The 23,670-nt window shown below is 39.5% G+C and overlaps 1 protein-coding gene and 1 long non-coding RNA gene across 4 annotated transcripts in view; both read right to left on the bottom strand.

The window, feature by feature from the left end:
• The window catches only part of LOC138964843 (uncharacterized), a 33,843-nt gene that overhangs the window by 7,923 nt on the left and 2,250 nt on the right, over positions 1 to 23,670 (bottom strand). The window contains exons 1-4 of one of the 3 annotated variants that reach the window (XM_070336893.1): positions 20,650 to 20,723; positions 7,701 to 7,878; positions 6,855 to 7,105; positions 4,782 to 4,977 (exon numbers count right to left, since the gene is read on the bottom strand). In XM_070336893.1, the coding sequence (XP_070192994.1) occupies positions 4,782 to 4,977; positions 6,855 to 7,105; positions 7,701 to 7,797 (544 nt within the window). In that variant the 5' untranslated portion in view covers positions 7,798 to 7,878; positions 20,650 to 20,723. Of the gene's footprint in view, positions 1 to 4,781; positions 4,978 to 6,854; positions 7,106 to 7,700; positions 7,879 to 8,330; positions 8,734 to 20,649; positions 20,724 to 23,670 lie in introns of those variants that run through there. The other 2 variants (XM_070336890.1, XM_070336892.1) reach the window with 2 other exon arrangements.
• LOC138964838 (uncharacterized) lies at positions 1,296 to 4,448 on the bottom strand. Its single transcript, XR_011455230.1, has 2 exons — positions 3,397 to 4,448; positions 1,296 to 2,993 (listed from the first exon to the last, which is right to left on the bottom strand). It is a non-coding gene; the product is annotated as an uncharacterized lncRNA (long non-coding RNA).

Below are 23,670 nucleotides of genomic sequence, written 5' to 3' on the forward strand. Positions count from 1 at the left end.
CTTGACCCTGAACTATGGAAGATAACTGTTTCAAACTTAAAAATTATGTGGGGCACATGTTATGCTTTCATCATGAGACACATTTGGTCACATATGATCAAGGTCAAGGTCACTTTGACCCTTATGAAATGTGACCAAAATAAGGTAGTGAACCACTAAAAGTGACCATATCTCATGGTAGAAAGAGCCAATAAGCACCATTGTACTTCCTATGTCTTGAATTAACAGCTTTGTGTTGCATGACCTTGGATGACCTTGACCCAGGTCAAGGTCACATGTATTTTGGTAGGAAAAATGTGTAAAGCATGTGAGTCGTATGGGCTTTGCCCTTCTTGTTTTCATATCATTTTTGTATTTATTTGTTTTTTTATGTTTAAATGTTTTGATACATATCCTTGTTAGAAGAAAAGGTTTGTGAATAACAAGTGGAAAAGTACATGTACTTACATACACTGACACAGTCAGGACAACCGATAGAAAGAGCAACTGTTTGTGTAAGGAACTGTTCTGCTTTGCATAAGGCCGTGCACTCTCCGCCCCCCCCCCCCCCCCCCCGTCCCTCTGTGTGTGTGTGTGCGCGTACGTGCGTGCGCTCGCGCGCACGTGTGTGTGTGTGTGTGTTTGTGTGTGGCTCAACTGTATTGTGTGTGTTCCCTCCACAACCCTTTTGCGCTTTTGACAATGTTTTTGGTCGTGGAAGCTTTGTAATGACCGTTGGCGTAGCAAATAACATTTTCTGAGTTCTCTCTCCCCCCCCCCCCTCTCTCTCTCTTCTCTCTCTCTCTCTCTCTCTCTCTCTCTCTCTCTCTCTCTCTCTCTCTCTCTCTCTCTCTCTCTCTCTCCAAAACGCACACATTTATCACACACGCGCGCGCACTGAATACAAAAAAGTGAGTTAAACGTAAAACCAGTTTAATGGATTAAAACAACAACAACAACATAAAAAAAACCTGAGTCACACCCACGACCAATGCCTCTGGTTCTAATTGTACAAAAAAATGCCTTCCTGGGCTATTATGGCTCTTCAGTCCAGTCCAGCAGCGCTTTGTCCACAGACGGCAGCTGAGAGCTCCGTGCCCGCTTGCTCGTCGTCACAGTATCGCCGCTTTCTTGCCTAAGCAAGATATTTTTTCTTGTCTTTCATGATTTTCGACAGCGTTGGCAGGGGGACACCTAAATCAATGGCCATCTGTGTTCGGGATTTGTGTGGACTGTCCTCTACTGCCTTTATGATTTTAAGGCGCCCAGACAATGTCAACACTCTACGTTTGCCTGTAGCTTTCGCTTTGCGGTCCGCCATTTTGCAAGTTCGAGTCGCTATGGAAGGGAAATTACTCTTACCACACTTTGGTGACTTGGGTCTACTTTCGTTTTCTTACAACCGGTCTTGCAACAACGCATTTGTGCTGCTCGGGACCAGAGATTTGCTTTCATACAACCGGACTTTTATACATCCGATTTTCGTACAACCGGAAAATTCTAAGTAATAACAAAGAGTAGCTTCTGCCGGGACCCTGCCTACCCCTTTCATACATCCAGACTTTCATACATCCGGTGTTTTATACATCCGGTCTATACTGTACATATTTCTACTGTTCCCAACTGTGAGACAGTTAAAAGCAAAGCCATACATAATAACATAACACAATGACAACAACAACAACACCCCACAGATGCAAATTGTGTGTGTCTTTTATTTTCACGGGGCCAAAGAAGTTGTCACTAGGCAGATCGAGCCTTTTTCAGTTTTTGCCTTGAAAGGACCTACTAGTACTAGTCTTTCTATCAACACATTTCCAAGGCTACCTCTGTACTTGTTGTTGGAAATATCAAGTTGATTAAATTACTATATATTTCCTTTTTATTTTTCAAGCTTGACGAGGGTGCTCCAGCAGAACCTAGGGAGTGGGGTGATTTTCTGATTGAGGACTGCCCTGGACTGCTGTGTGCGGAGCTAACTGTTGATCCCGATTCATCAGGAACCGAAGATTTTAAAGATTAACTTAGTTTAACTGATGACAGGTGTTGTGTTTAATAAAAATTACTCAGAAAACTTTTGATTCTTTGCTTTGTTCTTATTTATTGTGCATGCAAACGTCGAACGCAGAAGAAGAAGAATTGTGCATGCAACAAAACAAAAAAACACTAAAATAGGGAGAGGTGATAGAAAAGAAAGCACGCATCATCACCTAATCATACCAAAACTTTATGACACTGTATGACAGGAAACTAATTTATTCACACACAAAAATCCAAAGAGCAGGCAGATGAATGCAGTCACAATGAATGAAGTATATGTCACTATGCATATGAGCACAGTTTAAAATTCACACAAGCATCGGAATATTTGCAGTACGAAAAAATGCACATGACAATGGAAAAGAAAACCATTACTGTATTCTGCTTCTGGACTTTTCACAGAGTTTGACAGGACAACATAACCAGTTCAGTTCCCAAATATAAATGCTTGCACTCCACACATCAGTTCACCTGTACCCATACACTGAAAATACCGAGGAAAGAGATCAGTATGGACTGCTAAATATATCCAAAACATGCTAGCCATCTGAATACTGATTCAAGCTATATCTACCAGATGCACATGCTGCATAAAGTGACTGAACATGAATACCTTCAGTCCTGAACCTAAGGAATATCATTCATAAGTTCATGGTACCTTGTCCACATCTGTGCACCCTGCATCTTTATTATTGACACATGAGTGAAGCTTATAAAGTCTTAAATGTTTCATCATCTCATCCACATTGCCATCTCTTGAGACGATACTTGCCGCTATGGCAGTAAGAGATGATTTCTCTGAAAATATATTAATATAGGCATCCTCTTCAATCCTTTTAATAGCATTGATGAGCAGGTCTCTGAAGGTTGCATTGCTTAGGCGGGTGTTCCTCTCAGCGTCACAGCAGTCTCCCTCAACCAGTCCGTCTAAAACTACAACTGGGCGTCACCGTTGTCAATTCAATGCTCACTGGCTGAAACAGAGAATGATAACATACAACTTAATGAATGCAGTCAGGTAAATTTCAACATCCGGATACACAGCACAATGCATATTTACTGCTCATCATGTAAAAACGAAAATGAACATGTTTTGTAAGCATGCAGGTTCCCAAACAGATGTCTACTATAACAAAAATCCCCATTCACAAATTCCTACTTTACTGCTTTCAGGAGATGCATTAATCTGTTGGGCTTCAAGGTCCACTGATAACACGGTTTTACTGTGATTGGTATGTTGGCATTTCATGTAATACTATAATAACTTAAATTTTTATTTTATTAGGGTAGGTGTTTCAGTTAGCCTAGATATATATTATTATGATAATAATTATGAACCACACACGCACACGCGCAGATATATATATGGAGTCTTACCTTTCAAATGTGGCTTGTTTTGCTTCTTGGTGACATGTCTTCTGAATCGCTGATAGAGGCATAACTACTAACTGTTGGTGCAATCGGGACACTTGAAATTCTTCGCAGACGAACGTTGACGCTTTGCAGGAGGCGGAAGAACCGTTTCGCTTGCGATTTCGTCACTTTCAGGTTCGGAACCGCTTTCACATCATCCTCCGTAAATTCTCCAAAAATGTACTCCAGTGGCAAGTCGTCCCACTTCAGAAAATCCTCTTTTGTCAACATGCTTTATCCCACAAGCGCTAAAATGTAAACAGGAAGCCGAACAGAATCGGTTAAATTGTATCTCCGGCAGAGAAGCTGCAAGGGACGGTCACGGTATTACACTACCGCGGACCGCCGCGGACAGTTCGTGGCATACGCAGTTACCTTTTCCTGCGGTAGGCGACCATCCTCGCAGGCGCAGTGAAGGAGTTTCCTATCTATCTAATATAGGCCTATGGTCTGACATACATGCAGTTTCAGGGATGGCCAAATTGTGCGCCCGAGCGTGAGGGGCGAGTAAAAAGATCCACTGGGCTTGTAGAAACCGCCCGGCTGGCCAGTGAAAATTCTGGACAAATACCAAACTTTTGGTTGTACAATGGAGTTTTAAAGCCATATAAACACACAAAAATGCAGGGACTTCTGTCATTTGCAAAATCATCGCCATGTTCTAGTGAAACAAAAACAAGGCACCTGTGCATGTCACCACTGCTTTAATTGTGTAAAGAAATCTAACACTCATAACTCGTGTGGTATGTGCCGGGCCAGTGAAATATTTGGCCGGCTAGTGACATTCTTGGCCCCACTGGCAAGTTAAAATTTTGAGATTTGGCCATCCCTGCAGTTTGTTCAATCATTCTTGAGACTTTGATTTTGATTGCTGATGACGCAATGGCTATTATGGTGACATACTTGATACTTTGCATGTTATCGTTTAAGAGGCACGTGCAAATGTGTGCCAATCTCAAAACCCTAGCTAATCAGCTTCATATACACATGTAGTCTACAAACTTTAGAAATAACCCTCTGAAAGGAAAAAAAAGATAGAGAGAGGGAGGGGTGGGAGAGAGAGAGAGTTGTGTGTGTGTGTATGCATGTGTGAGACTGTGAATGTGTGTGTGTTTGTGTGTCACTGAGTGTCACATGCATGTGTGTGTATGTGTGTGTGTGTGTGTGTGTGTGTGTGTGTGTGTGTGTGTGTGTGTGTGTGTGTGTGTGAAAGTGGGCACACATATAGAGCCTGAATCTCTGCATGGTTACTAATTAGATACAGAACTGTATCAAAATACTAGTCTAAAATAAGGAAAGCAGACACCAGCAAAAATTCTAACCATTAATTCATAAATCCGAATACTCACAAACTGGGTGAGATGAAGTCTGATAGTACACATAGATCCAGGAGCTGAAATAGTCCTTCAGATTACCATCGCAGTCTGAATGGAACATGAGTGTAACCTCGTCTCCATCTTTGGAGCACTTTACTGTGGACATGAATTTCCTGTATAGTGGGGACATGGATTTCCTGTTTAGTGGGTACCTGGAGGGGCTCAGCATCTGAAGACAAGGAAAAGGATATGATTCATCTTCTTCTTCTTCCACGTTCGCTCATGTTTTTGCATGAGTGTGTTTTTTACATGTATGATCGTTTTTACCCCGACAATCAGGCAGCAATTACGCCAATTTTTTGGGGCGAGATATGATCAAAGTTTGATTACAGTTTGATGTTTTTATTCAAGACAAATAACTTGAATTTTTGGACTATGGACTGTGACAGACAACAGCTATGTGCACACCGTCTATTTTCAGAGCCCATGAAAACATTCTTAATTCACAACTTACTACCTAAAGCCTGTCCTTAATTGGGCATAGCCTGCTTTGCAAAGGTGCTTCTGCCCTTAGCCTTCGCCAGACTGCGCAGTTAACTTCACATGGAAGACGGCGTGGGTCCACATGGACCCATGATTCTCAAAGAACCAAAAACGTGCATACGCTTCACATTTTGTTCACAGTGACAAGTATTGGAAATGACCTGTCGCCTTAAAAAAAAAGAAAAAAGTTTGACCTAGTTTAATAACATTTTTAGGAACAGAAAAGTAGTTTGGGTGCCTGAAGCATTTAAAAAAAAATGTTTTAACCTCAGTTGCATGCAGGTTTGCTACTACAATTATTTTTTGCCTTTATTTTTATTTTATTTTATTTTTTTTTTCGTGTGTGGCTTGGAGCAAACCTTCTTCATAGGTCTTTTCTTTTCTCAGTCAAATGTGTACATTTTTAAATCAACAAACTTTATCAGTAAACTAATATGTTTAAGTAAATAAATAAAAAGAATTGTGGGGTCTTAAAATTGGGGGATTCCCCTGTTGCAACCCAGAGCAGTGAAGCAGTGGAGGAAAACAAATTTATTCACACGGGTCAAGATTGAATAAAAAAAATGTCATCTTATACTGTTACAGTGTAATAATTATTGTACTAACTTTATTAATCTACGTATCTTCTTCTTCTTCTTCGGCGTTCCAGAATCTACGTATCAACATTTACGAAGACCATCCTTAAAGATAAAGATACTTTTTACACGCACGCATGCACGTGCGCACTCACGCACATATACAGAGTAGACACAATTTAATCTATAAACAAAGTGTTGAGCTACGGTTCCATCGTGTCATATATATATATATATGAAAGATGCCAGCTGTCTTTCCTCTTTTTGTTCATCGAAAGCTCTACTTCACAAAGAGACAGCTTAGTATTAAGCAGAACTATCTGTTTGAAGACTCGATCCTTGACCTACCAATGTATTAAACAGTTACAATGTGAATAGACGAAATTACAAAAATAACTAAATGTATCAAGTTTTTATGGGTTGTGAAAGAGTGAAAACCTGTGCTTTTCAAGGGACAAATATTGGAGGGGCCAATCGCTTTCTTTCTTTCTTTCTTTCTTTATTTGGTGTTTAACGTCGTTTTCAACCGTTCAAGGTTATATCGCGACGGGGAAAGGGGGGAGATGGGATAGAGCCACTTGTTAATTGTTTCTTGTTCACAAAAGCACTAATCAAAAAATTGCTCCAGGGGCTTGCAACGTAGTACAATATATGACCTTACTGGGAGAATGCAAGTTTCCAGTACAAAGGACTTAACATTTCTTACATACTGCTTGACTAAAATCTTTACAAACATTGACTATATTCTATACAAGAAACACTTAACAAGGGTAAAAGGAGAAACAGAAACCGTTAGTCGCCTCTTACGACATGCTGGGGAGCATCGGGTAAATTCTTCCCCCTAACCCGCGGGGGGTGGCCAATCGCTAGCGAGGGCACTTGTGTATTCATTTGTTTGAGAAAAAGCTAGGGTAATTCCCTCTTTAACAACCTGATAGTTCTTTTTGAACATCGTCTATCCACTTTCCTTATCCCTATCTCAGCTTACATAGTCACTCCACCTTCCTGAGTTCACGGTAAACTTGGTTGAATTTCCTGTTAGTTTGAGGCGTCCAAAATCAACGCAGATCATGGCATCATGCTTTGAGCTGTTAACTGTAAACTGAACTTTCCAGTCAAAGGCAGTGGTGTTCAGGCTTGGAGTGGGACATGCCTCACGGTCTGGCATGATCACTCTGTATGTGACCACATCACTGCCAGGCATAAGGTTGAACCTTTCATTGGAACCACCTCCTACCACTGCAACAAAAAATGATGACACAAAATGATACAGTGGAACCCCCCTTTTAAGACCTCCCAAAAATCTGAGAAATTCAGGTCTTAAAAGGAAGGAGTCTTAAACTGGGGGTAAATTCACAGAGGTTATGAACAACAAATTTGAAAAAGCAAGGTCTTAAAAGGGAGGAGGTCTTAAATTGGGGGTTCTTAAAAGTGTATTTTTTTATCTCACTGTAATCAAATCACTTCCATACAGTTTTGACAGTTTTTGACATACGCTCTGACAGTTTTTTTTTATAGTGTATAATTTTTTCATCATAAAATTATATCGGTACGCACCGCTCCAATTACTTTTTTTGAATGTTTTATGTCAGCAGCTATGTGAGAGAATATGATGACATTTTTTCCTGCCTTTCTGGGTTAAATAAATTTACATTTTACCACTTTGTCAGAAGAAGATAAGAAAGACAATTATAAGAAGCAAATAAAATCACACACATGCACACACACACACACGCACACACACACACATGCACACACACGCACACACACACACACACACACACACAGAAAATAATTAAACCCACCAAAAATCAAGGAAAGAAAATACTTTTACCTTGTATTGCATCAGGACTTTTGGCAAGGCAGGACGTCAGAGCTAAGAGCAGTGCAGCCAGGGAGAGGCAAGTCTCCTTCTTGGTCCCCATGGCCATTGTACAACTTGGATCCAGTCCCAAGAGAAAATGCCAATCTTAATCAAATGTTGCTTACATGGTCACTGAAGTATGTGTATCCTGAAAATTAAGCAGGTTGACTGTTAGTGTTACATGTAGTGCAGTGGAATCCTCCTTTTAATAAAACCTAAGTTTTAAGACCTCCAAAATTCTGAGAAATTCAGACATATCTTAAAGAGGAGGGTGTACGTTTTCTTCTTGAAATGGGGGACATTTACAGAGATTCTGAATAGAACAACTACTCGTATGAATGACGTCCCTGTCCTTCTCTTTCAGAAATACAGATCTCATGAGCGAGCCACTTTCCAATGGTAGTGTGTACGTGTGTGTGTGTGTGTGTGTGTGTGTGTATGTGTGTGTGCATGTGTGTGTGTGTGAGTGTGGACTGTGTGTGCGTGTGTGTGTGTGTGGTTGGTTATACTTTAGTTCTTGACATTTATCACATTGCACAACAGTACAACTAGAACGAGAAGGGTACCTTTCAATTTAATAGTATTAGTAAACGGACTTGCCTGTCTCTTTCATCCGTATGCATAATGTAGACCACACAGCTAAAGGAGAAAAACTTATGTTGCTGTTCCTTTATGCGTGAGAAACAAAAACATCCTAATTTTATCTTAAATTTCACGGTACTATAAGTTGATTCACACACAATCTAAATCCCTCATTAACAGGGAAGGAAACGTAACTCTATGGGACCAGACAAACTCCGACAAGAGTGAATGCCCTTGCTGACAAAACTTTGAGGGGCATACGGAGAAGCATTTGGATCGCACTTGAGCGACGGCTATTCTCTGTTCAGTGAATGCATGGAGCTATGTGGTCTTCATTTTGCATAAGAATGAAATACACAGGCAAGTCCGTTTACTATGTGTAAGGTACCCTTCTGGCTGGACTGAGGCTGAAAGACCCAAACAGGAGCCACCCGCAGTGTTGGATTGGTTGAAACTGATGTGTTGTGATTTCGACGAATTTGGTGGCACCATTTTTCGGTTCGTGCACCTCAGCCGTGTTCATGTGTGTTGTACTGTAGAACATTCCGATGATGTAGAAGTATAACCAAACACACACAGTGCACACACACACACTCACATTGCACACACACACAGTGCACACACACACTGTGACACAGTACACACACACACACACACACCAGGGGCGGATCACAACATTTTTAAGGGGGGGGGGGGGGGGGTTCCAAATTTCTTTTCGAGACAGATCGGCAAGGCAAAGCTCCTGAACCTCCAAGGGGGATCCGGGGGGCATGACCCCCCCCCCCCCCCCCCCCCGAAAAATGATGATAAAAACAAGAAAAATGGAGCAATCTGGTGCAACCTCAGCCGACAAATTACCGAAGTAGTGAAGTGCCTTCCAAAACCGTCATTTAGAAGACTATAACAGTATAAGGCCAGCTCCTATAGGGGGGTCTGGGAGCATGCCCCCTCGAACATTTTTGATAAAAACAAGGAAAATGAAGCAATCTGGTGCAATTTGAGACATCATTTTTATTTATTTTCAAATTTAATTTAATTTATTTATTTAATAAAAAAAACACCTTTTGGTCCCAATTTTTTAGGCTGGGGGGGGGGGGGGGGTCCGGAAACCCCCCTGGATCCGCCCCTACACACACACACACACACACACATGCACGTATACACACACACAAACACACACTGCCATTGAAAAGTGGCTCGCTCATGAGGCCTGTGATTCTGAAATAGAAGGACAGAGTAGTGTGCAGACAAGACAAAGAAAACGGAAAGAACAAACTACATGTATTATCTTCAGGCATTTGTGGATCAATCCCTCTGAAAATGCTTTAAGACTCATAAAATATTCCTCCTTGCTTATAGTCCAAAGGAAGTGTACACACACACACACACACACATACACTGTCAAGACTGAGAAGTGTAAAATGAGCATTTTCATTTATTTAAGTTATCAACAAAGTATAATTCATTAATAGTCAGCTTTTGAAGATTCCAAATAAGAAAAAATTTAAAAACTACAAGTAAAGGTTTATTACAGATGTACATACATATATACTGGATAAAAGGGTATGTTTTAAAATGTCTCAAGTCGTGTGTGGTTGTTTTTTTGCCTCATCCCTGAGCTGACAACTTCTTCGTTCATGGGCTGAAACTCCCATGTTCACTCATGTTTTTGCCCGGGTGGAATTTTACATGTATGACCGCTTTTACCCCGCCAATCATGCAGCATACGCCGATTTCGGGGGAAGCATGCTGGGTATTTTCATGTTTTTATAACCTTCCGAATCAAGAGGCCGATGTCTTATCCACTACGCCACTGCGCCCGTCGAGCTGACAACAAAGCAATGTTGTACAAAATGTTGAAATGAATACAAAGAATAAAGATTATAGTTGATCAAAACTAGTGGCAGAAATACATTACATACGATACATGTACATGCAAGTGAAACAAGTCACAGAAACTTTAAACACAGGTAGGCTATTTAAACATGCATCAACAGTCATTGTCAACATATTCTAAACGGTAAACCTCATGCATGAAATTTCATCAGTACTTTGCCTTGAACACATGACTCAAAACTTCTAATCTGAAAACACAGAGATTGCACATTGCCAGAGAGTTTAAGGATTACAGCCATAATAGTGAGCTGAATTTATATCACCTAAATATTGTAATTGTGTGATTCACCAACATATTGTAAACATGCATGAAATTACATTATTTGCCTTTAAAACATATTGAATTATAACTCATGACGTGAAAACCCACACATTAAACATTGCACATTGCCGAGAGTTTAAAGATTGGAACCATTAGTAAAGCCAACTGTTATGGCCTGCATTCTGTAACTTAATGATATAAGCACCATTACCTTTTTATTACATTTAGTCAAGTTTTGACTAAATGTTTTAACATAGATGGGGAATCGAAATGAGCTGTGTGTGTATGTATGTGTAGAGCGATTCACAGAAAACTACTGGACTGATCTTCATGAAACTTTATATGAGTTCCTGAGTATAATATCCTCGGAATTTGTTTTTCATTTTTTCGATAAATATATTTGATGACGTTATATCCAGCTGTTTGTGAAAGTTGAGACCCCACTGTCACGCCCTCATTTTTCTATCAAATGGTTTACAATTTTGGTCAAGCAATCTTCGACGAAGGCCGGATTTTGGTATTGCATTTCAGCTTGGAGGCTTAAACATTAATAAATGAGTTTGGTCATTAAAAATCTTAAAATTGTAATTAAAATAAATTTTTCATAAAACGATTCAAAAATAAAGTTATCTAAAATTATTTTTAATAAAACGATTCAAACATAAAGTTATCTTATTCTTCATCATTTTCTGATTCTAAAAACATATAACTATGTTATATTTGGATTAAAAACAAGCTCTGAAAATTAAAAATATAAAAATTATGATTAAAAATTAATTTCCGTAATCGATTTAAAAACAATGTCATCTTATTCCTTGTCGGTTCCTGATTCGAAATACTCATAGATATGATATGTTTGGATTAAAAACAAGCTCAGAAAGTTAAAAAGAATAGATACAGAAAAGCGTGCTATCCTGCTAAACGCACCCACTACAACGCTATACTGACGGCTTGTTAATTTCACTGCGTTTCACACGTGCGGGGGATTAACGGAGCAGTATTGTCTTGGTGAAAAAATCCAGTGCGTTCAGTTTCATTCCGTAAGTTCGACAACTTGACTAAATGTAGTAATTTTGCCTTACGCAACTTGTTTAAATTTTGTTTGTCTAAATAATCCTTTCTTGGTTTCTTCTTCAGACACCTACTATGATTATTTGAGCAAAATAAGGCCACTCACTGCAGGGCTATCAGGCTGCTGTATAACTTCTTGAGGGGATCTGGCTATAATTGTCTTGCCACACTGTGCATCTTACAACATTAATCGTGAAATAGGTTACAGTTTCTTTGTTTGTTTGTTTGTTCATGGGCTGAAACTCCCACGGCTTTTACGTGTATGACCGTTTTTACCCCGCCATTTAGGCAGCCATACGCCGCTTTCGGGGGCGCATGCTGGGTATTTTTGTGTTTCTATAACCCACCGAACTCTGACATGGATTACAGGATCTTTTTCGTGCGCACTTGGTCTTGTGCTTGCGTGTACACACGGGGGGGGGGGGGGGGGGGGGGGGGGGGTGTTCGGACACCGAGGAGAGTCTGCACGCAAAGTTGACTCGGAGAAATAAATCTCTCGCCGAACGTGGGGACGAACTCACGCTGACAGCGGCCAACTGGATACAAATCCAGCGCGCTACCGACTGAGCTACATCCCCGCCCATAGGTTACAGTGGAACCCCCCTTTCAGACCCCCCAATTTAAGACTTCCTCCCCTTTAAGACCTTGTTTTCTTAGACTTTTTGTTCATAACCTCTGTAAATTTACCCCAATTTTAAGACTCCCTCCTTTTTTAAGACCTGATTTTTGGAGGTCTTAAAGGGTTCCACTGTTCCCTGAAGCGGGTTGACAGAGGTCACGGTTGCAGTGTCGCAAAGACTTAAGTCAGTCTTTCCAATTTTCAGATGTAAACCCCCCCCCAAGTAGTGCATCGCTCAGGAGAAAAGATTTATCACAACCACATGATGACCGATGGTTTAAAGGGACTTTTAACTCACCAAAGCAAACAGTAACCATGCATTGAAAAAACAAACAAACACTGACTGTGAGATGCATAGAGAAAACTAAATATTGAATTGAGAGCGAAAGCGAGCTGTTTACTATTTGGAAAAGCAACGAGTGTAAATCTGGTACGACACAGCAAGCCATGTAGTATTCTGTTTATTCTACATACTGACTGTACTTGTGTGTATTTTACTCAAAATGTCCTGCAGTGGAGGCGTCCAAATTGCAGACGCTTCTTTTGGAACCTCATATATTCCAAACCTTGTGCAATCTCTGGTGACGTGAAAGTTCTAAAACTTCTACCAGGAAAAACAGCATAGTGTAAATGGGTTTCCATAATGATGTTTGTCTTGGTGACTGGCATCATAAGCAGTCAAAAAGCAGGTGACGTGAAAGTTCTAAAACTTCTACCAGGAAAAACAGCATAGTGTAAATGGGTTTCCATAATGATGTTTGTCTTGGTGACTGGCATCATAAGCAGTCAAAAAGCAGGTGACGTGAAAGTTCTAAAACTTCTACCAGGAAAAACAGCATAGTGTAAATGGGTTTCCATAATGATGTTTGTCTTGGTGACTGGCATCATAAGCAGTCAAAAAGCAGGTGACGTGAAAGTTCTAAAACTTCTACCAGGAAAAACAGCATAGTGTAAATGGGTTTCCAAAATGATGTTTGTCTTGGTGACTGGCATCATAAGCAGTCAAAAAGCAGGTGACGTGAAAGTTCTAAAACTTCTACCAGGAAAAACAGCATAGTGTAAATGGGTTTCCATAATGATGTTTGTCTTGGTGACTGGCATCATAAGCAGTCAAAAAGCAGGTGACGTGAAAGTTCTAAAACTTCTACCAGGAAAAACAGCATAGTGTAAATGGGTTTCCATAATGATGTTTGTCTTGGTGACTGGCATCATAAGCAGTCAAAAAGCAGGTGACGTGAAAGTTCTAAAACTTCTACCAGGAAAAACAGCATAGTGTAAATGGGTTTCCATAATGATGTTTGTCTTGGTGACTGGCATCATAAGCAGTCAAAAAGCAGGTGACGTGAAAGTTCTAAAACTTCTACCAGGAAAAACAGCATAGTGTAAATGGGTTTCCATAATGATGTTTGTCTTGGTGACTGGCATCATAAGCAGTCAAAAAGCAGGTCCCTGCAAATACACACATGTGGTTTGAATGATATTGTTATTTCATGAGTGGTCTCACTCACGTACGTAGGATAAAGGTACATAGCATCCAGACACATTCTAACATCACCAACAAAAAAAAATGCACACAAAAAGTAGAATCAAAGGTGTTTTAAACACAAAACAAAACACTTCTTTTTACCAATTACAAGCAAACAAAACAACAACAATGGTGATCTTGTGCATGGCTTTTCTAAAGTCATCTTGTTTCAAGCCCCAGAATCTAGCACCCACGCTCTTGTAGGTGAAGCCAGGGCGAAAACAGGTCAACTTTATATGCAAACTCAGAGAGAGTATCCATGACCCACCCCCGTGGCACGTAAAAGACCTCGGTTACATCAGGTGTTACAAGCAAACAGTTCATCAAATTTTGAGCGTTATGCATGATGCGCAGTAAGAAAAATTGCTTTACAATCCCTCAGCATATGGAGACCACACACATTGGACAATCCAGGTGTACCTGGGAACTTGTCTGACATTTTGATGGTTCCAGTACAGAAGACCTGCTTTGCAGTCGCTGATCGCCATGTGAAGAACCACATGCAGGCAACAAACTAGGGGTTCCAAGGAAACAGTTCATCAAATCTTGACGATCCAGATGCCTCACCATGTGATGATGACCGGCAGGGTTGGCCTACTGGTAAGGCGTCCGCCTCGTGATCGGGAGGTCGTGGGTTCGAACCCCGGCCGGGTCATACCTAAGACTTTAAAATTGGCAATCTAGTGGCTGCTCTGCCTGGCGTCTGGCATTATGGGGATAGTGCTAGGACTGGTTGGTCCGCTGTCAGAATAATGTGACTGGGTGAGACATGAAGCCTGTGCTGCGACTTCTGTCTTGTGTGTGGCGCACGTTATATGTCAAAGCAGCACCGCCCTGATATGGCCCTTCGTGGTCGGCTGGGCGTTAAGCAAACAAACAAACAAACAAACCATGTGATGACCATAAACGTGCAACAAATCAGGTCTTCAAAGGAAAACTGTTGGCAAATTCTTGATGGTCCTGATGCACGAGACCTGAGGAGACTAGCTTTACAGTGGAGCCCTCTCCTTGTGAAGACTAACACACAGGCAACAAATCAGGTGTTGGAAGGGAAGAGATCATTATACGCTGGAGGGGCAGCAGGGAGGGCAGAAGGGGATGCGAAAAAGGGGGGAGGGGGAAGCTCCGTGCTGGCAGCGTAGGGAGGCCTGGGGGACGCGTGGGGCTGGGAACCTCCGGAAGTCACATCTGTGTACGAAGGTGGCGGGGCAGTCGCCGCAATTCTGTCCTTTGTTGCATCCCCGTTGGGCACCCAAATCGAGGTGGGATAGGAGGTGTGTGACTGTGCGTTGTTGCCAGGCACCATGAGCGGCTGCATTGCAATGCTTTGTGGGGCCGGAGCAGATGACCCAGGCATGTGCTTGGGGGTCCGCAATACAGAGGCAGCGTAGGGTGCAACAGGGACTGCAATATAAATTTGAGTTGTTCTCCCTAGTTGGTGACTGTGAGGTGTGGTATGTGAAAACAGCAATAACTCTGCAGAAGCATATGTTTTGACAAGTTTTAACTATGTGTTGTGTTTGTCGATTGTGAAAGAACCACCATGAGCAACCCACTGCCCCAAATTGGAAAAATTATATTAGCAAATTAAAAAATTCTAACGAAAAACCCCTCAAAATGGCGTCCGAAAATGGGAATGCCGACCCCACTCACTTTCCAAGCTTGCTTGTTGAAAATTGAATGGTGCCCGTTGAACGATTATAACATTCAGCCACAGATAATAGCTTCATAGAAAGATTCAAACTCAAATTAAGTGATTTTGCTTTGTGTAATCGATAAACGGCGACCACAAACTTTTGCTAACGTGCGTTGCCCATGGTGTCACAGCCAACCTCTCGAACACGGACGCATTTTGTTTGGTTTAGCAGACGACAAATGTTGTCAGCAGACATGCAAATGAACTTGCCATGCTTTGGATATCAGTATCAATTTGTAAATGGAATGCTCAAGCGTGTAATAAATATCCTGTACGGGCATTTCATTTCAGCGTCACATATGAAACGCAACGTGTTAGCAATTTTCAAACGTGATTTACACAAACTTGGACAAAAATCTAGGTCAACATTTTATCAACACCGGAACTGACTCGTGAAGAACACACATTTCTGTGACGTTTTGAGCAAATTCAAATCGAAACTAGTCATGTGAAGAAGAAACAACGCGTGATGTCACAATATTATGGGATGGTTTTTTTACAGGAAACGCACGTGTATAATTTTCAAGGAGGTTCGCGCAACTTTCAAAGTTTGATAAGTAAATGTATTTTATTTCTACTTTATATTAATACATGTTCCAGTCCCATTGCTCAGCGTTTGTTCGACTTAGTTTCACACATTTGGCATGTAGAATATCTATGAAGATTTAAGAATACATGACATCGAGTCAAAGAGCCTGTGGTGTTACATGAAACGCAATGTCTTCCTACACTGAGAAAAGCGATTAACACGCTTCCAATCGAACTCATTGTCACTAAATTAGTAAATATAATAAAGAACTTGCATTCTGAGAATAATTATGTAGCCTGTTGTGAAACTAAATGAAAGAAAGTTAGATTGATGATTAGTTGCTAACGTACCATTAATCTCTGTGTGACGCCAAAACTGTTAATTATCTACAATTAACTGTAGTCAAAACCCAAGCAGCAAAATAATGTTCTACATGCTGTGCCATAGTGCAAGGGTCATTAGCAAACATGCTGTGGTGTTAAGGGAATGCTGGTCCTTGTCTCAACTGTGTCTATGGTATTGTCAGCACCTCTCTTCAACAGCGTTACGGTGTCACAGTAAACGCCTCGCCCCACACCCAAAACCTTAATCGCTTTTTTATTTCCTATATGTGTACTGAACATTGTTTATCAAGGACTTCAACAACAGGTTTGTTTCAAGAAGGCATTTTAACCATAATAACAGAAAGGTGTCACAGTGTAACGCTGTCATCGGTGGGCGAGTAGTGCACTTTAATCCCACATTTGTGAAGATCCATGCCAGGTACTGCTATTTTGAAAAGCTTTCCATAATCTGCAACATCGGGGCTCTTGAAAAATAACTAAAAACAGACAACTCCAGACAATTGAACATTGGTTCCACTTTCCTGGTTTTGGTAACCAAGAGGGGAGAACAACTATTACAAAATTAATGCAGCATAAGAAAATATTGCATATCTCATTTTTTTAAATTTCCAGAAAGAAATTTTTTTTGGAAAAAGGATGAAGTCAGGCATAATATAGTGGAACCCCTTTTTAACGACCACTGAACATCTGGGAGGAAGAAAGTCTTAAATTGTGGGAGGGGAGGGGGGGGGGGGCGTATGTGTCGTTAAATGATGGGGTTCCACTGTAACATATTGGCAACTCTACTCTAAGACAAAAGATTATGCTGGATTTTCATGTGACTTTAGCTCCCCCTTTTCACATCTTTCGGAAGTGACAGAGCAATGGAATGGACTCTCTTCTGCAAAACTGTCTATGAGTAATGCAATTATGTTATGATCGTGAAGATAAGGTAAAGTTCCGGACGATGAGAAGGACACACAAAAAGTCACATGAAGCATAACAAACCTAAGTGGAGCAAAATCCTGTTAACTAATTGTCCGAATATAGATTGTTTTGAAAACTATGGTCCACAATATGTTAACAAACACAACAAAAAGTTAAATCCATTTTGGACTGACGTATTTCAAGCATATGGTCAGTTTTATGATAACGTGAAATTCGAAAAATATAGCGAACTATTGGCAGAGCCGATTTTTAATAACAACAAATTCAAAATTGGAAATAATCCTTTTTGTTATAATCAATGGACCAAACATAAAATCCTTCTTGTTAAAGATCTGACAAATGAAGAAGGAACTTTATACACAGTTGAAGAATTTAAACAAAAATATGATATACAAACAGTTAACTTTCTTGAATATTACAGCTGCATTTCAGCTACATGTATCAAGAAATACGTAAAAGATTCAAACATAGACATTGACAATTCACTTCCGAATACCTCCAGTAAAGCTTACAGTATGACACTAGGAAGTCCTAAAGGATCTAGACTGTTTTATGATGTTTTTGTTCAAAAAATTGATACACCTAATCCATGCAAAAAATGGGAACAAATGCTAGAGAATGAAATAGATTGGGATAAGATATTTTTCAAAACACATAAAATTAAAGAAATCCGTTTAAAATGGTTCCAGATGAAAATCACATACAGGACACTTGTAACGAATTCTATTCTAAAAGAAATGAGAATAGTAGAAAACAACAATTGCACTTTTTGCAATATGGAAAAAGATACTATTTATCATTACTTATGGTCATGTGAACATGTTCAACTATTTTGGAAAGATTTTGAAAGGTGGTTAAAATCACAATGTGATCATTGTCAAAGACTGAGAATGAATAAAGTACTTGTTCTTTTTGGTTACGATAAAAAAAACGAGAACTGATGATGGTTTTGATTTCTTGTTGCTACATGCCAAATATTTTCTGTACAAATGTCGTTTCAATAAATGTAAACCACGCCTTGTGGCATTTTGTAATTATATTAATTACCAATATAAAGTTGACCGATATGTACATCAAATTGAAATGAGGGAACATAATTTTACTCTAAAATGGGCAAATGTATAACAATTTATTTAACCAATAATATTTTCATGTTTTACATTTTACATTGTGTATAATTACTCTGCCAATGTATGTTATTGTGTCTAATCATATCATACATTCTGTACTTATTCATTTTCATTTTTGTCAACTTCGCCTGAAAAAATTGAAATAAAAAAAAATTAAAAAAATCACATGAAGCAATATCAAAACATTTTGTCAATCTTACGACCTGAAAAAAAACACCAAAAAACAGGCAACACTCAAAACCTGGGATCAGTCATCATTGAGACTAACAAAACTTGGCTTGCCGAAACCCGAAGACAGACGAGTTAGCCGGTTTTGGTGAGACATTATAACATATGACCTAATTTGCATAAACTGTTATTCTTTCATCTTTAGTCAACATAACATATCTAAATTTTTGGGTTCAGGTAAGTATGATGAAAAATACAACAAAATGATTTTTGAATTGAAATTTCTATTTTGAAATAGAACTTAAAAAAAGAAATGAACAAACCAACCCAAATATTTGTTAAGCTTCTGAGTTAAATGCTATCCAATAGTCTGAACCTAGTCAAATATTGCTTGACCAAAATTCCAATCAATGTAATTGAAAAATGAGGTCACCTCAGTGCGCCCTACATTTTTGCAAAAAAAGGATATGACGTCATCAAATTTTCTTTTTATCCAAATAGTCAAAGCACCTAATGAATATATAATACATGACAGAGGTCATATGTAAAATGTTATCAATTCTAAATACAAATGAAATTTCAAGGAATTCAAAAATGATTGCATTGAACAGTATTTTTTCTTATTGACGCAATCCAAAAAATGATAGATATGTCATCTTTATTGGCTCAAAATAAAAGAAAATCAGTTATGTGAATTACATGTACATGTAGATACATTATAATGTTCCAATGTGTTTCTGAAGAGCGATCTGATAAAAACTATTGAACATATGAAGTTAATTTTTGTATCTTTCAACCTGAAATGCGATCCCATTGTCCGGACTTAGTCAAAGAATGCTTGAGTAAAATGCCAGATATGAAGTCATCAGACATTTATCCGAAAAAAAGAGAAAAAACCAATGTCTGGGGCCGAGTGCACCTGAAAGAATGTGTATGTAAAGTTAACTGAAGATCTGTTGAACACCTTTCTCGGAATCGCTCTAAACACACACACACACACACACACACACACACACACAGACATACGTACAAACACACACACTTGACTTACACCACCACCGTCGTCTTGATTCCCAGTTTATGTTAAAACACTAAGTCATTACTTCACTAAATGTAAAAAAGAAAGACATAAGAAGAAAAGAGAAGATCAAAGATAGATTGTAAGTTCAGGGAATGTGTAAACAGTACAAATGTATAAACAAATAAATCATTGTCAATACTGCTGAAATTACAAGAAACAAGGACACAGTTGACAAGGATCACCGTCCAAACTAGCTGATATAAAAAAAAAAAAAACAATCCCACAGGAGAAATGTTGATACAGTGGACCCCTTTAAGACCCCTTTAAGACCCTTATTTAAGACTCCCTCTCTTTCAAGACCCTCTTTTCTCAGACTTTCTGTTCGTAGCCTTTGTAAATTTACCCCCATTTTGAGACTCCCTCCTTTGTAAGACCTGATTGTCAAAGATTTTTGAGGTCTTAAAACGGGGGTTCCACTGCATCTTACTCACAAAGAAGAAAGCTGCAAACTCACACTGTGCCTGTCTTTTGTGTGCCTGTCTGCGGTAAATGCAGTAGCAAGAGCACACACCAATCAGAAGCGCAAAAGGAGCCAAGATTTTGAAGAAGAAGAAGAGGCCGTTGAAGATAAATGTTTGCCACTCCGTTATTGTTTCACCGTCACCGTCAACAAAACACTCAACCACGAAGGGAACGTCCGGGGTGGAATCGGGAACGTCCGGGGTGGAATCGGGAACGTCCGGGGTGGAATCGGGAACGTCCGGGATGGAATCGTCCCCTGGTTTAAATTCAAAAGGAAATAACGTACCCTTTGAAAGGAAAAAGTGATAGAGAGATGGAGGGGGAGAGAGAGAGGTGTGTGTGTGTGTGCATTTGTGAAACTGTGAATGTGCATGTGTTTGTGTGTCGATGCCTGTCACATGCATGTGTGTGAGTGTGTGAGTATGTATATGTACACATGTGTGTGAGTGTGTGAGTATGTATATGTACACATGTGTGTGCATGCATGTATGTGTGTGTCTGTGTGAACACACATATAGAGCCTGAATTTCTGTATGGTTAGGTACAGAACTGTGTTAAAATACTCATCTAAAATAATGAAAGCAGACACCAGCATAAATTCTAGCCATTCATAAATTATATACTCACAAAATGGGTGATAGTACACATCGGTCCAAGAGCTGAAATAGTCCTTCAGATTACCATCGCAGTCTGAATGGAACATGAGTGTAATCTCGTCTTCATCTTCGTAGCACTTTACTGTGGACATGGATTTGCTTATTTGTGGGTACGGGTACTTGGAAGGGGTCACTATCTGAAGACAAGAAAAAGATATGATTAAAGTTTGATGTTTTAACTCAAGACTAAAAACTTGAATTTTTGGACTCAGGACTGCTACAGATAACAGCCACACCATGCATCTATTTTCAAAGCCCATGAAAACTTTATTCGTTCACAAGGTATTACCTAAAACCTGTCCTTAAAGGGATACGCAGCATTTGACCAAAAATATGACAGTGCTCTAATATTTTCTGGGCAAGATATAGACACCATCCACATTAATTTAGTGTAAAAAAAAAGTAGGGACACCGTTTTAGTTTTTTTGCTATGAGGCCCTCTTTTCGGCAGTTTCTGAACATTTTGACCCAAACAGTGGTTATATGATATGCATGGTGTTCAGCAGTCATTAGTGAATGGGTACTTTTTTTTTTATTGTGGTAGGTAGAATATGCTTGTTAGTAACAAAATATGTTAATTGACAAAAAAAAAAAAAGTAAACTCAAACCGATAACGACATACTGTGTTGAAATATTTACAAAAATCAGCAAATCTTGTTCAAAATGGAATATGACAGCACTCTGATTTTCTTGCAGCAGGATATTTGATATCTTACCTTCAAAATAAACACAAGAAAACTGTAGGTCATCGTGCTTTTTTTCGAGTGGCAGCATCTTTTATACCCCTACCCCCTACTTTTTGGAATAAAAATCATAGGTATTATAAGGAATATGCGAGTGCTCTAATATTTTCTGGGCAAGATATAGACACTATTCACATTCATTTAATGTAAAAAAGAATAGGATTACCATTTTAGTTTTTTGTTGTTGTTGCTTTCAGGCCCTTATTTTAGCAATTTTGTGAGAATTTTGGGCAAAACGGTGGTTACATGAAAAATGCATGGTGTTCAGCAGTCTTTAGGGAATGAGTATTTCTTTTTTGATTGTGGTACAGAGAATGCTTTTACTACTGTAAAACTTTTAGTAATCAGATGTGTCAATAAAAAAAAAATCAAAGGTAGAGTCAGATGCCGCGTATCCCTTTAATTGGACATAGCCTACTTTGCAAAAGTGCTTCTGCCCTAAGCCTTCGCCAGACTGCGCCTTTGACTACACATCGAAGACGGCGTGGGTCATTATTAAATTAACTTTATTATGTACATATCATTTAAGAAGACCAATCTTAAAGATATAGATACTTTTAACAAGCACGCATGCATGTGCACACGCACACACACACAAACACACAAACATATGATACAGAGTAGATCAAATATCAGCTCTAAACAAAGTGTTGAGCTATGGTTCCAACACATCATATATATGAAAGATGCCAGCTGTCTTTCCTCTTTTTGTTCATCAAAAGTAATTGAAATGGAGCTCTACTTCACAAAGAAGCAGCTTGAATTAAGCAGAACCATCTGTTTGAGGACTTCCTTGACCTCCCCCCCCCCCCCCCTGGTTTAAGTCTACCCCCCTCTTTAATTCCTGCTTTCTAAGACTTTCTGTACACACTATCTGCATGTACACTCCTATTTTAATACTCCAACTGTTTACAACCTTGATTTCCTGATTTTTGTTCCATCTGATACCAATGTATTAAACAATGTGCATAGACGAATTATTTTTGTTTAATTTTTCATCAGGTTTGTATGGGTTGTGAAAGAGTGAAAACCTTTGCTTTTGCTGGGACAAATATTGGAGGGGCCAATCACTAGCGAGGGGTGTGTCAAAAACACATGGACAGGAGTATTTGTGTCTTGATTTTGTTCCAGAAAAAGCTAGGGTATCCATTCTTTCACAAATCGACAGAGGTTTTTTTTTAACATCGTCTATCCACTTTCCTTATCCCTATCTCAGCTTACATAGTCACTGATCGAACTATTTCTTGAGTTCACTGTAAACTTGGTTGAATCTCCTGTCAGTTTGAGGTGTCCGAAATCAACGCAGATCTTGCCATCAGGCTTTGAGCTGTAAGTTGTAAAAAGAACTTTCCAGTCAAAGGCAGTCGTGATCAGGCTTCGAGTGGGACATGCCTGACGGTCTGGCATGACCACTCTGAATATGTCCACATTGGACAAAAAGTTGAACCTCCCATTGAAACCACCTCCTACCACTGCACAAAAAAAAGATGACACAAAATTATACAGTGGAACCCCCTTTTTAAGACCTCAAACAAATCTGTGAAATTCACGAAGAAGTCTTAAAATGGGGGTAAATTTACAGAGGTTATGAACAACAGAATTGAAATAGCAAGGTCTTAAAAGGGAGGACTGGTCTTAAATCAGGGGTTCTTAAAAATTTTTCTCTCACTGTAATCAAATGCCATCCATACGCCCATGCAGCTCTGATGGTTCTTTTTTTTAAAGTGTACAATCTTTTCATTATTAAATCTAATTTCTTTTTTTTTAATGTCAGCTGCTATGTGAGAGAATTTGATGACATTTTTACCTGCCTGTCTGGGTTAAATAAATAGATTTGGCCAGCCCTGTTCACTTTCTTACAAGAAGATTCTAAAGACAAGAATAAAATTACAAACACACACACACACAGGCACGCATGCGCTCACACACAGACACACAGACACAGGCACGCATGCGCTCACACACACACACACACACACACACACACACACACACACACACACACACACACACACAATACAAGGAAAAATACCAAGGAAAGAAAATACTTGTACCTGTTATCATAGGCCTTTTGGCAAGGCAGGACGTCAGAGCTACGACCAGCACAGCTAGGGTGAGGTAAGCCTCCTTCTTGGTCCCCATGGCCATTGCACAACTTGGATCCAGTCCCAAGAGAAAATGCAAATCTTAATCAAATGTCGCTTGCATGGTCACTGAAGCACGTGTACTCTGAAAATAAAGTAGGTTTG

Source organism: Littorina saxatilis, linkage group LG4 (assembly GCF_037325665.1).
Source record: "Littorina saxatilis isolate snail1 linkage group LG4, US_GU_Lsax_2.0, whole genome shotgun sequence".
NCBI lineage: Eukaryota > Metazoa > Mollusca > Gastropoda > Littorinimorpha > Littorinidae > Littorina > Littorina saxatilis.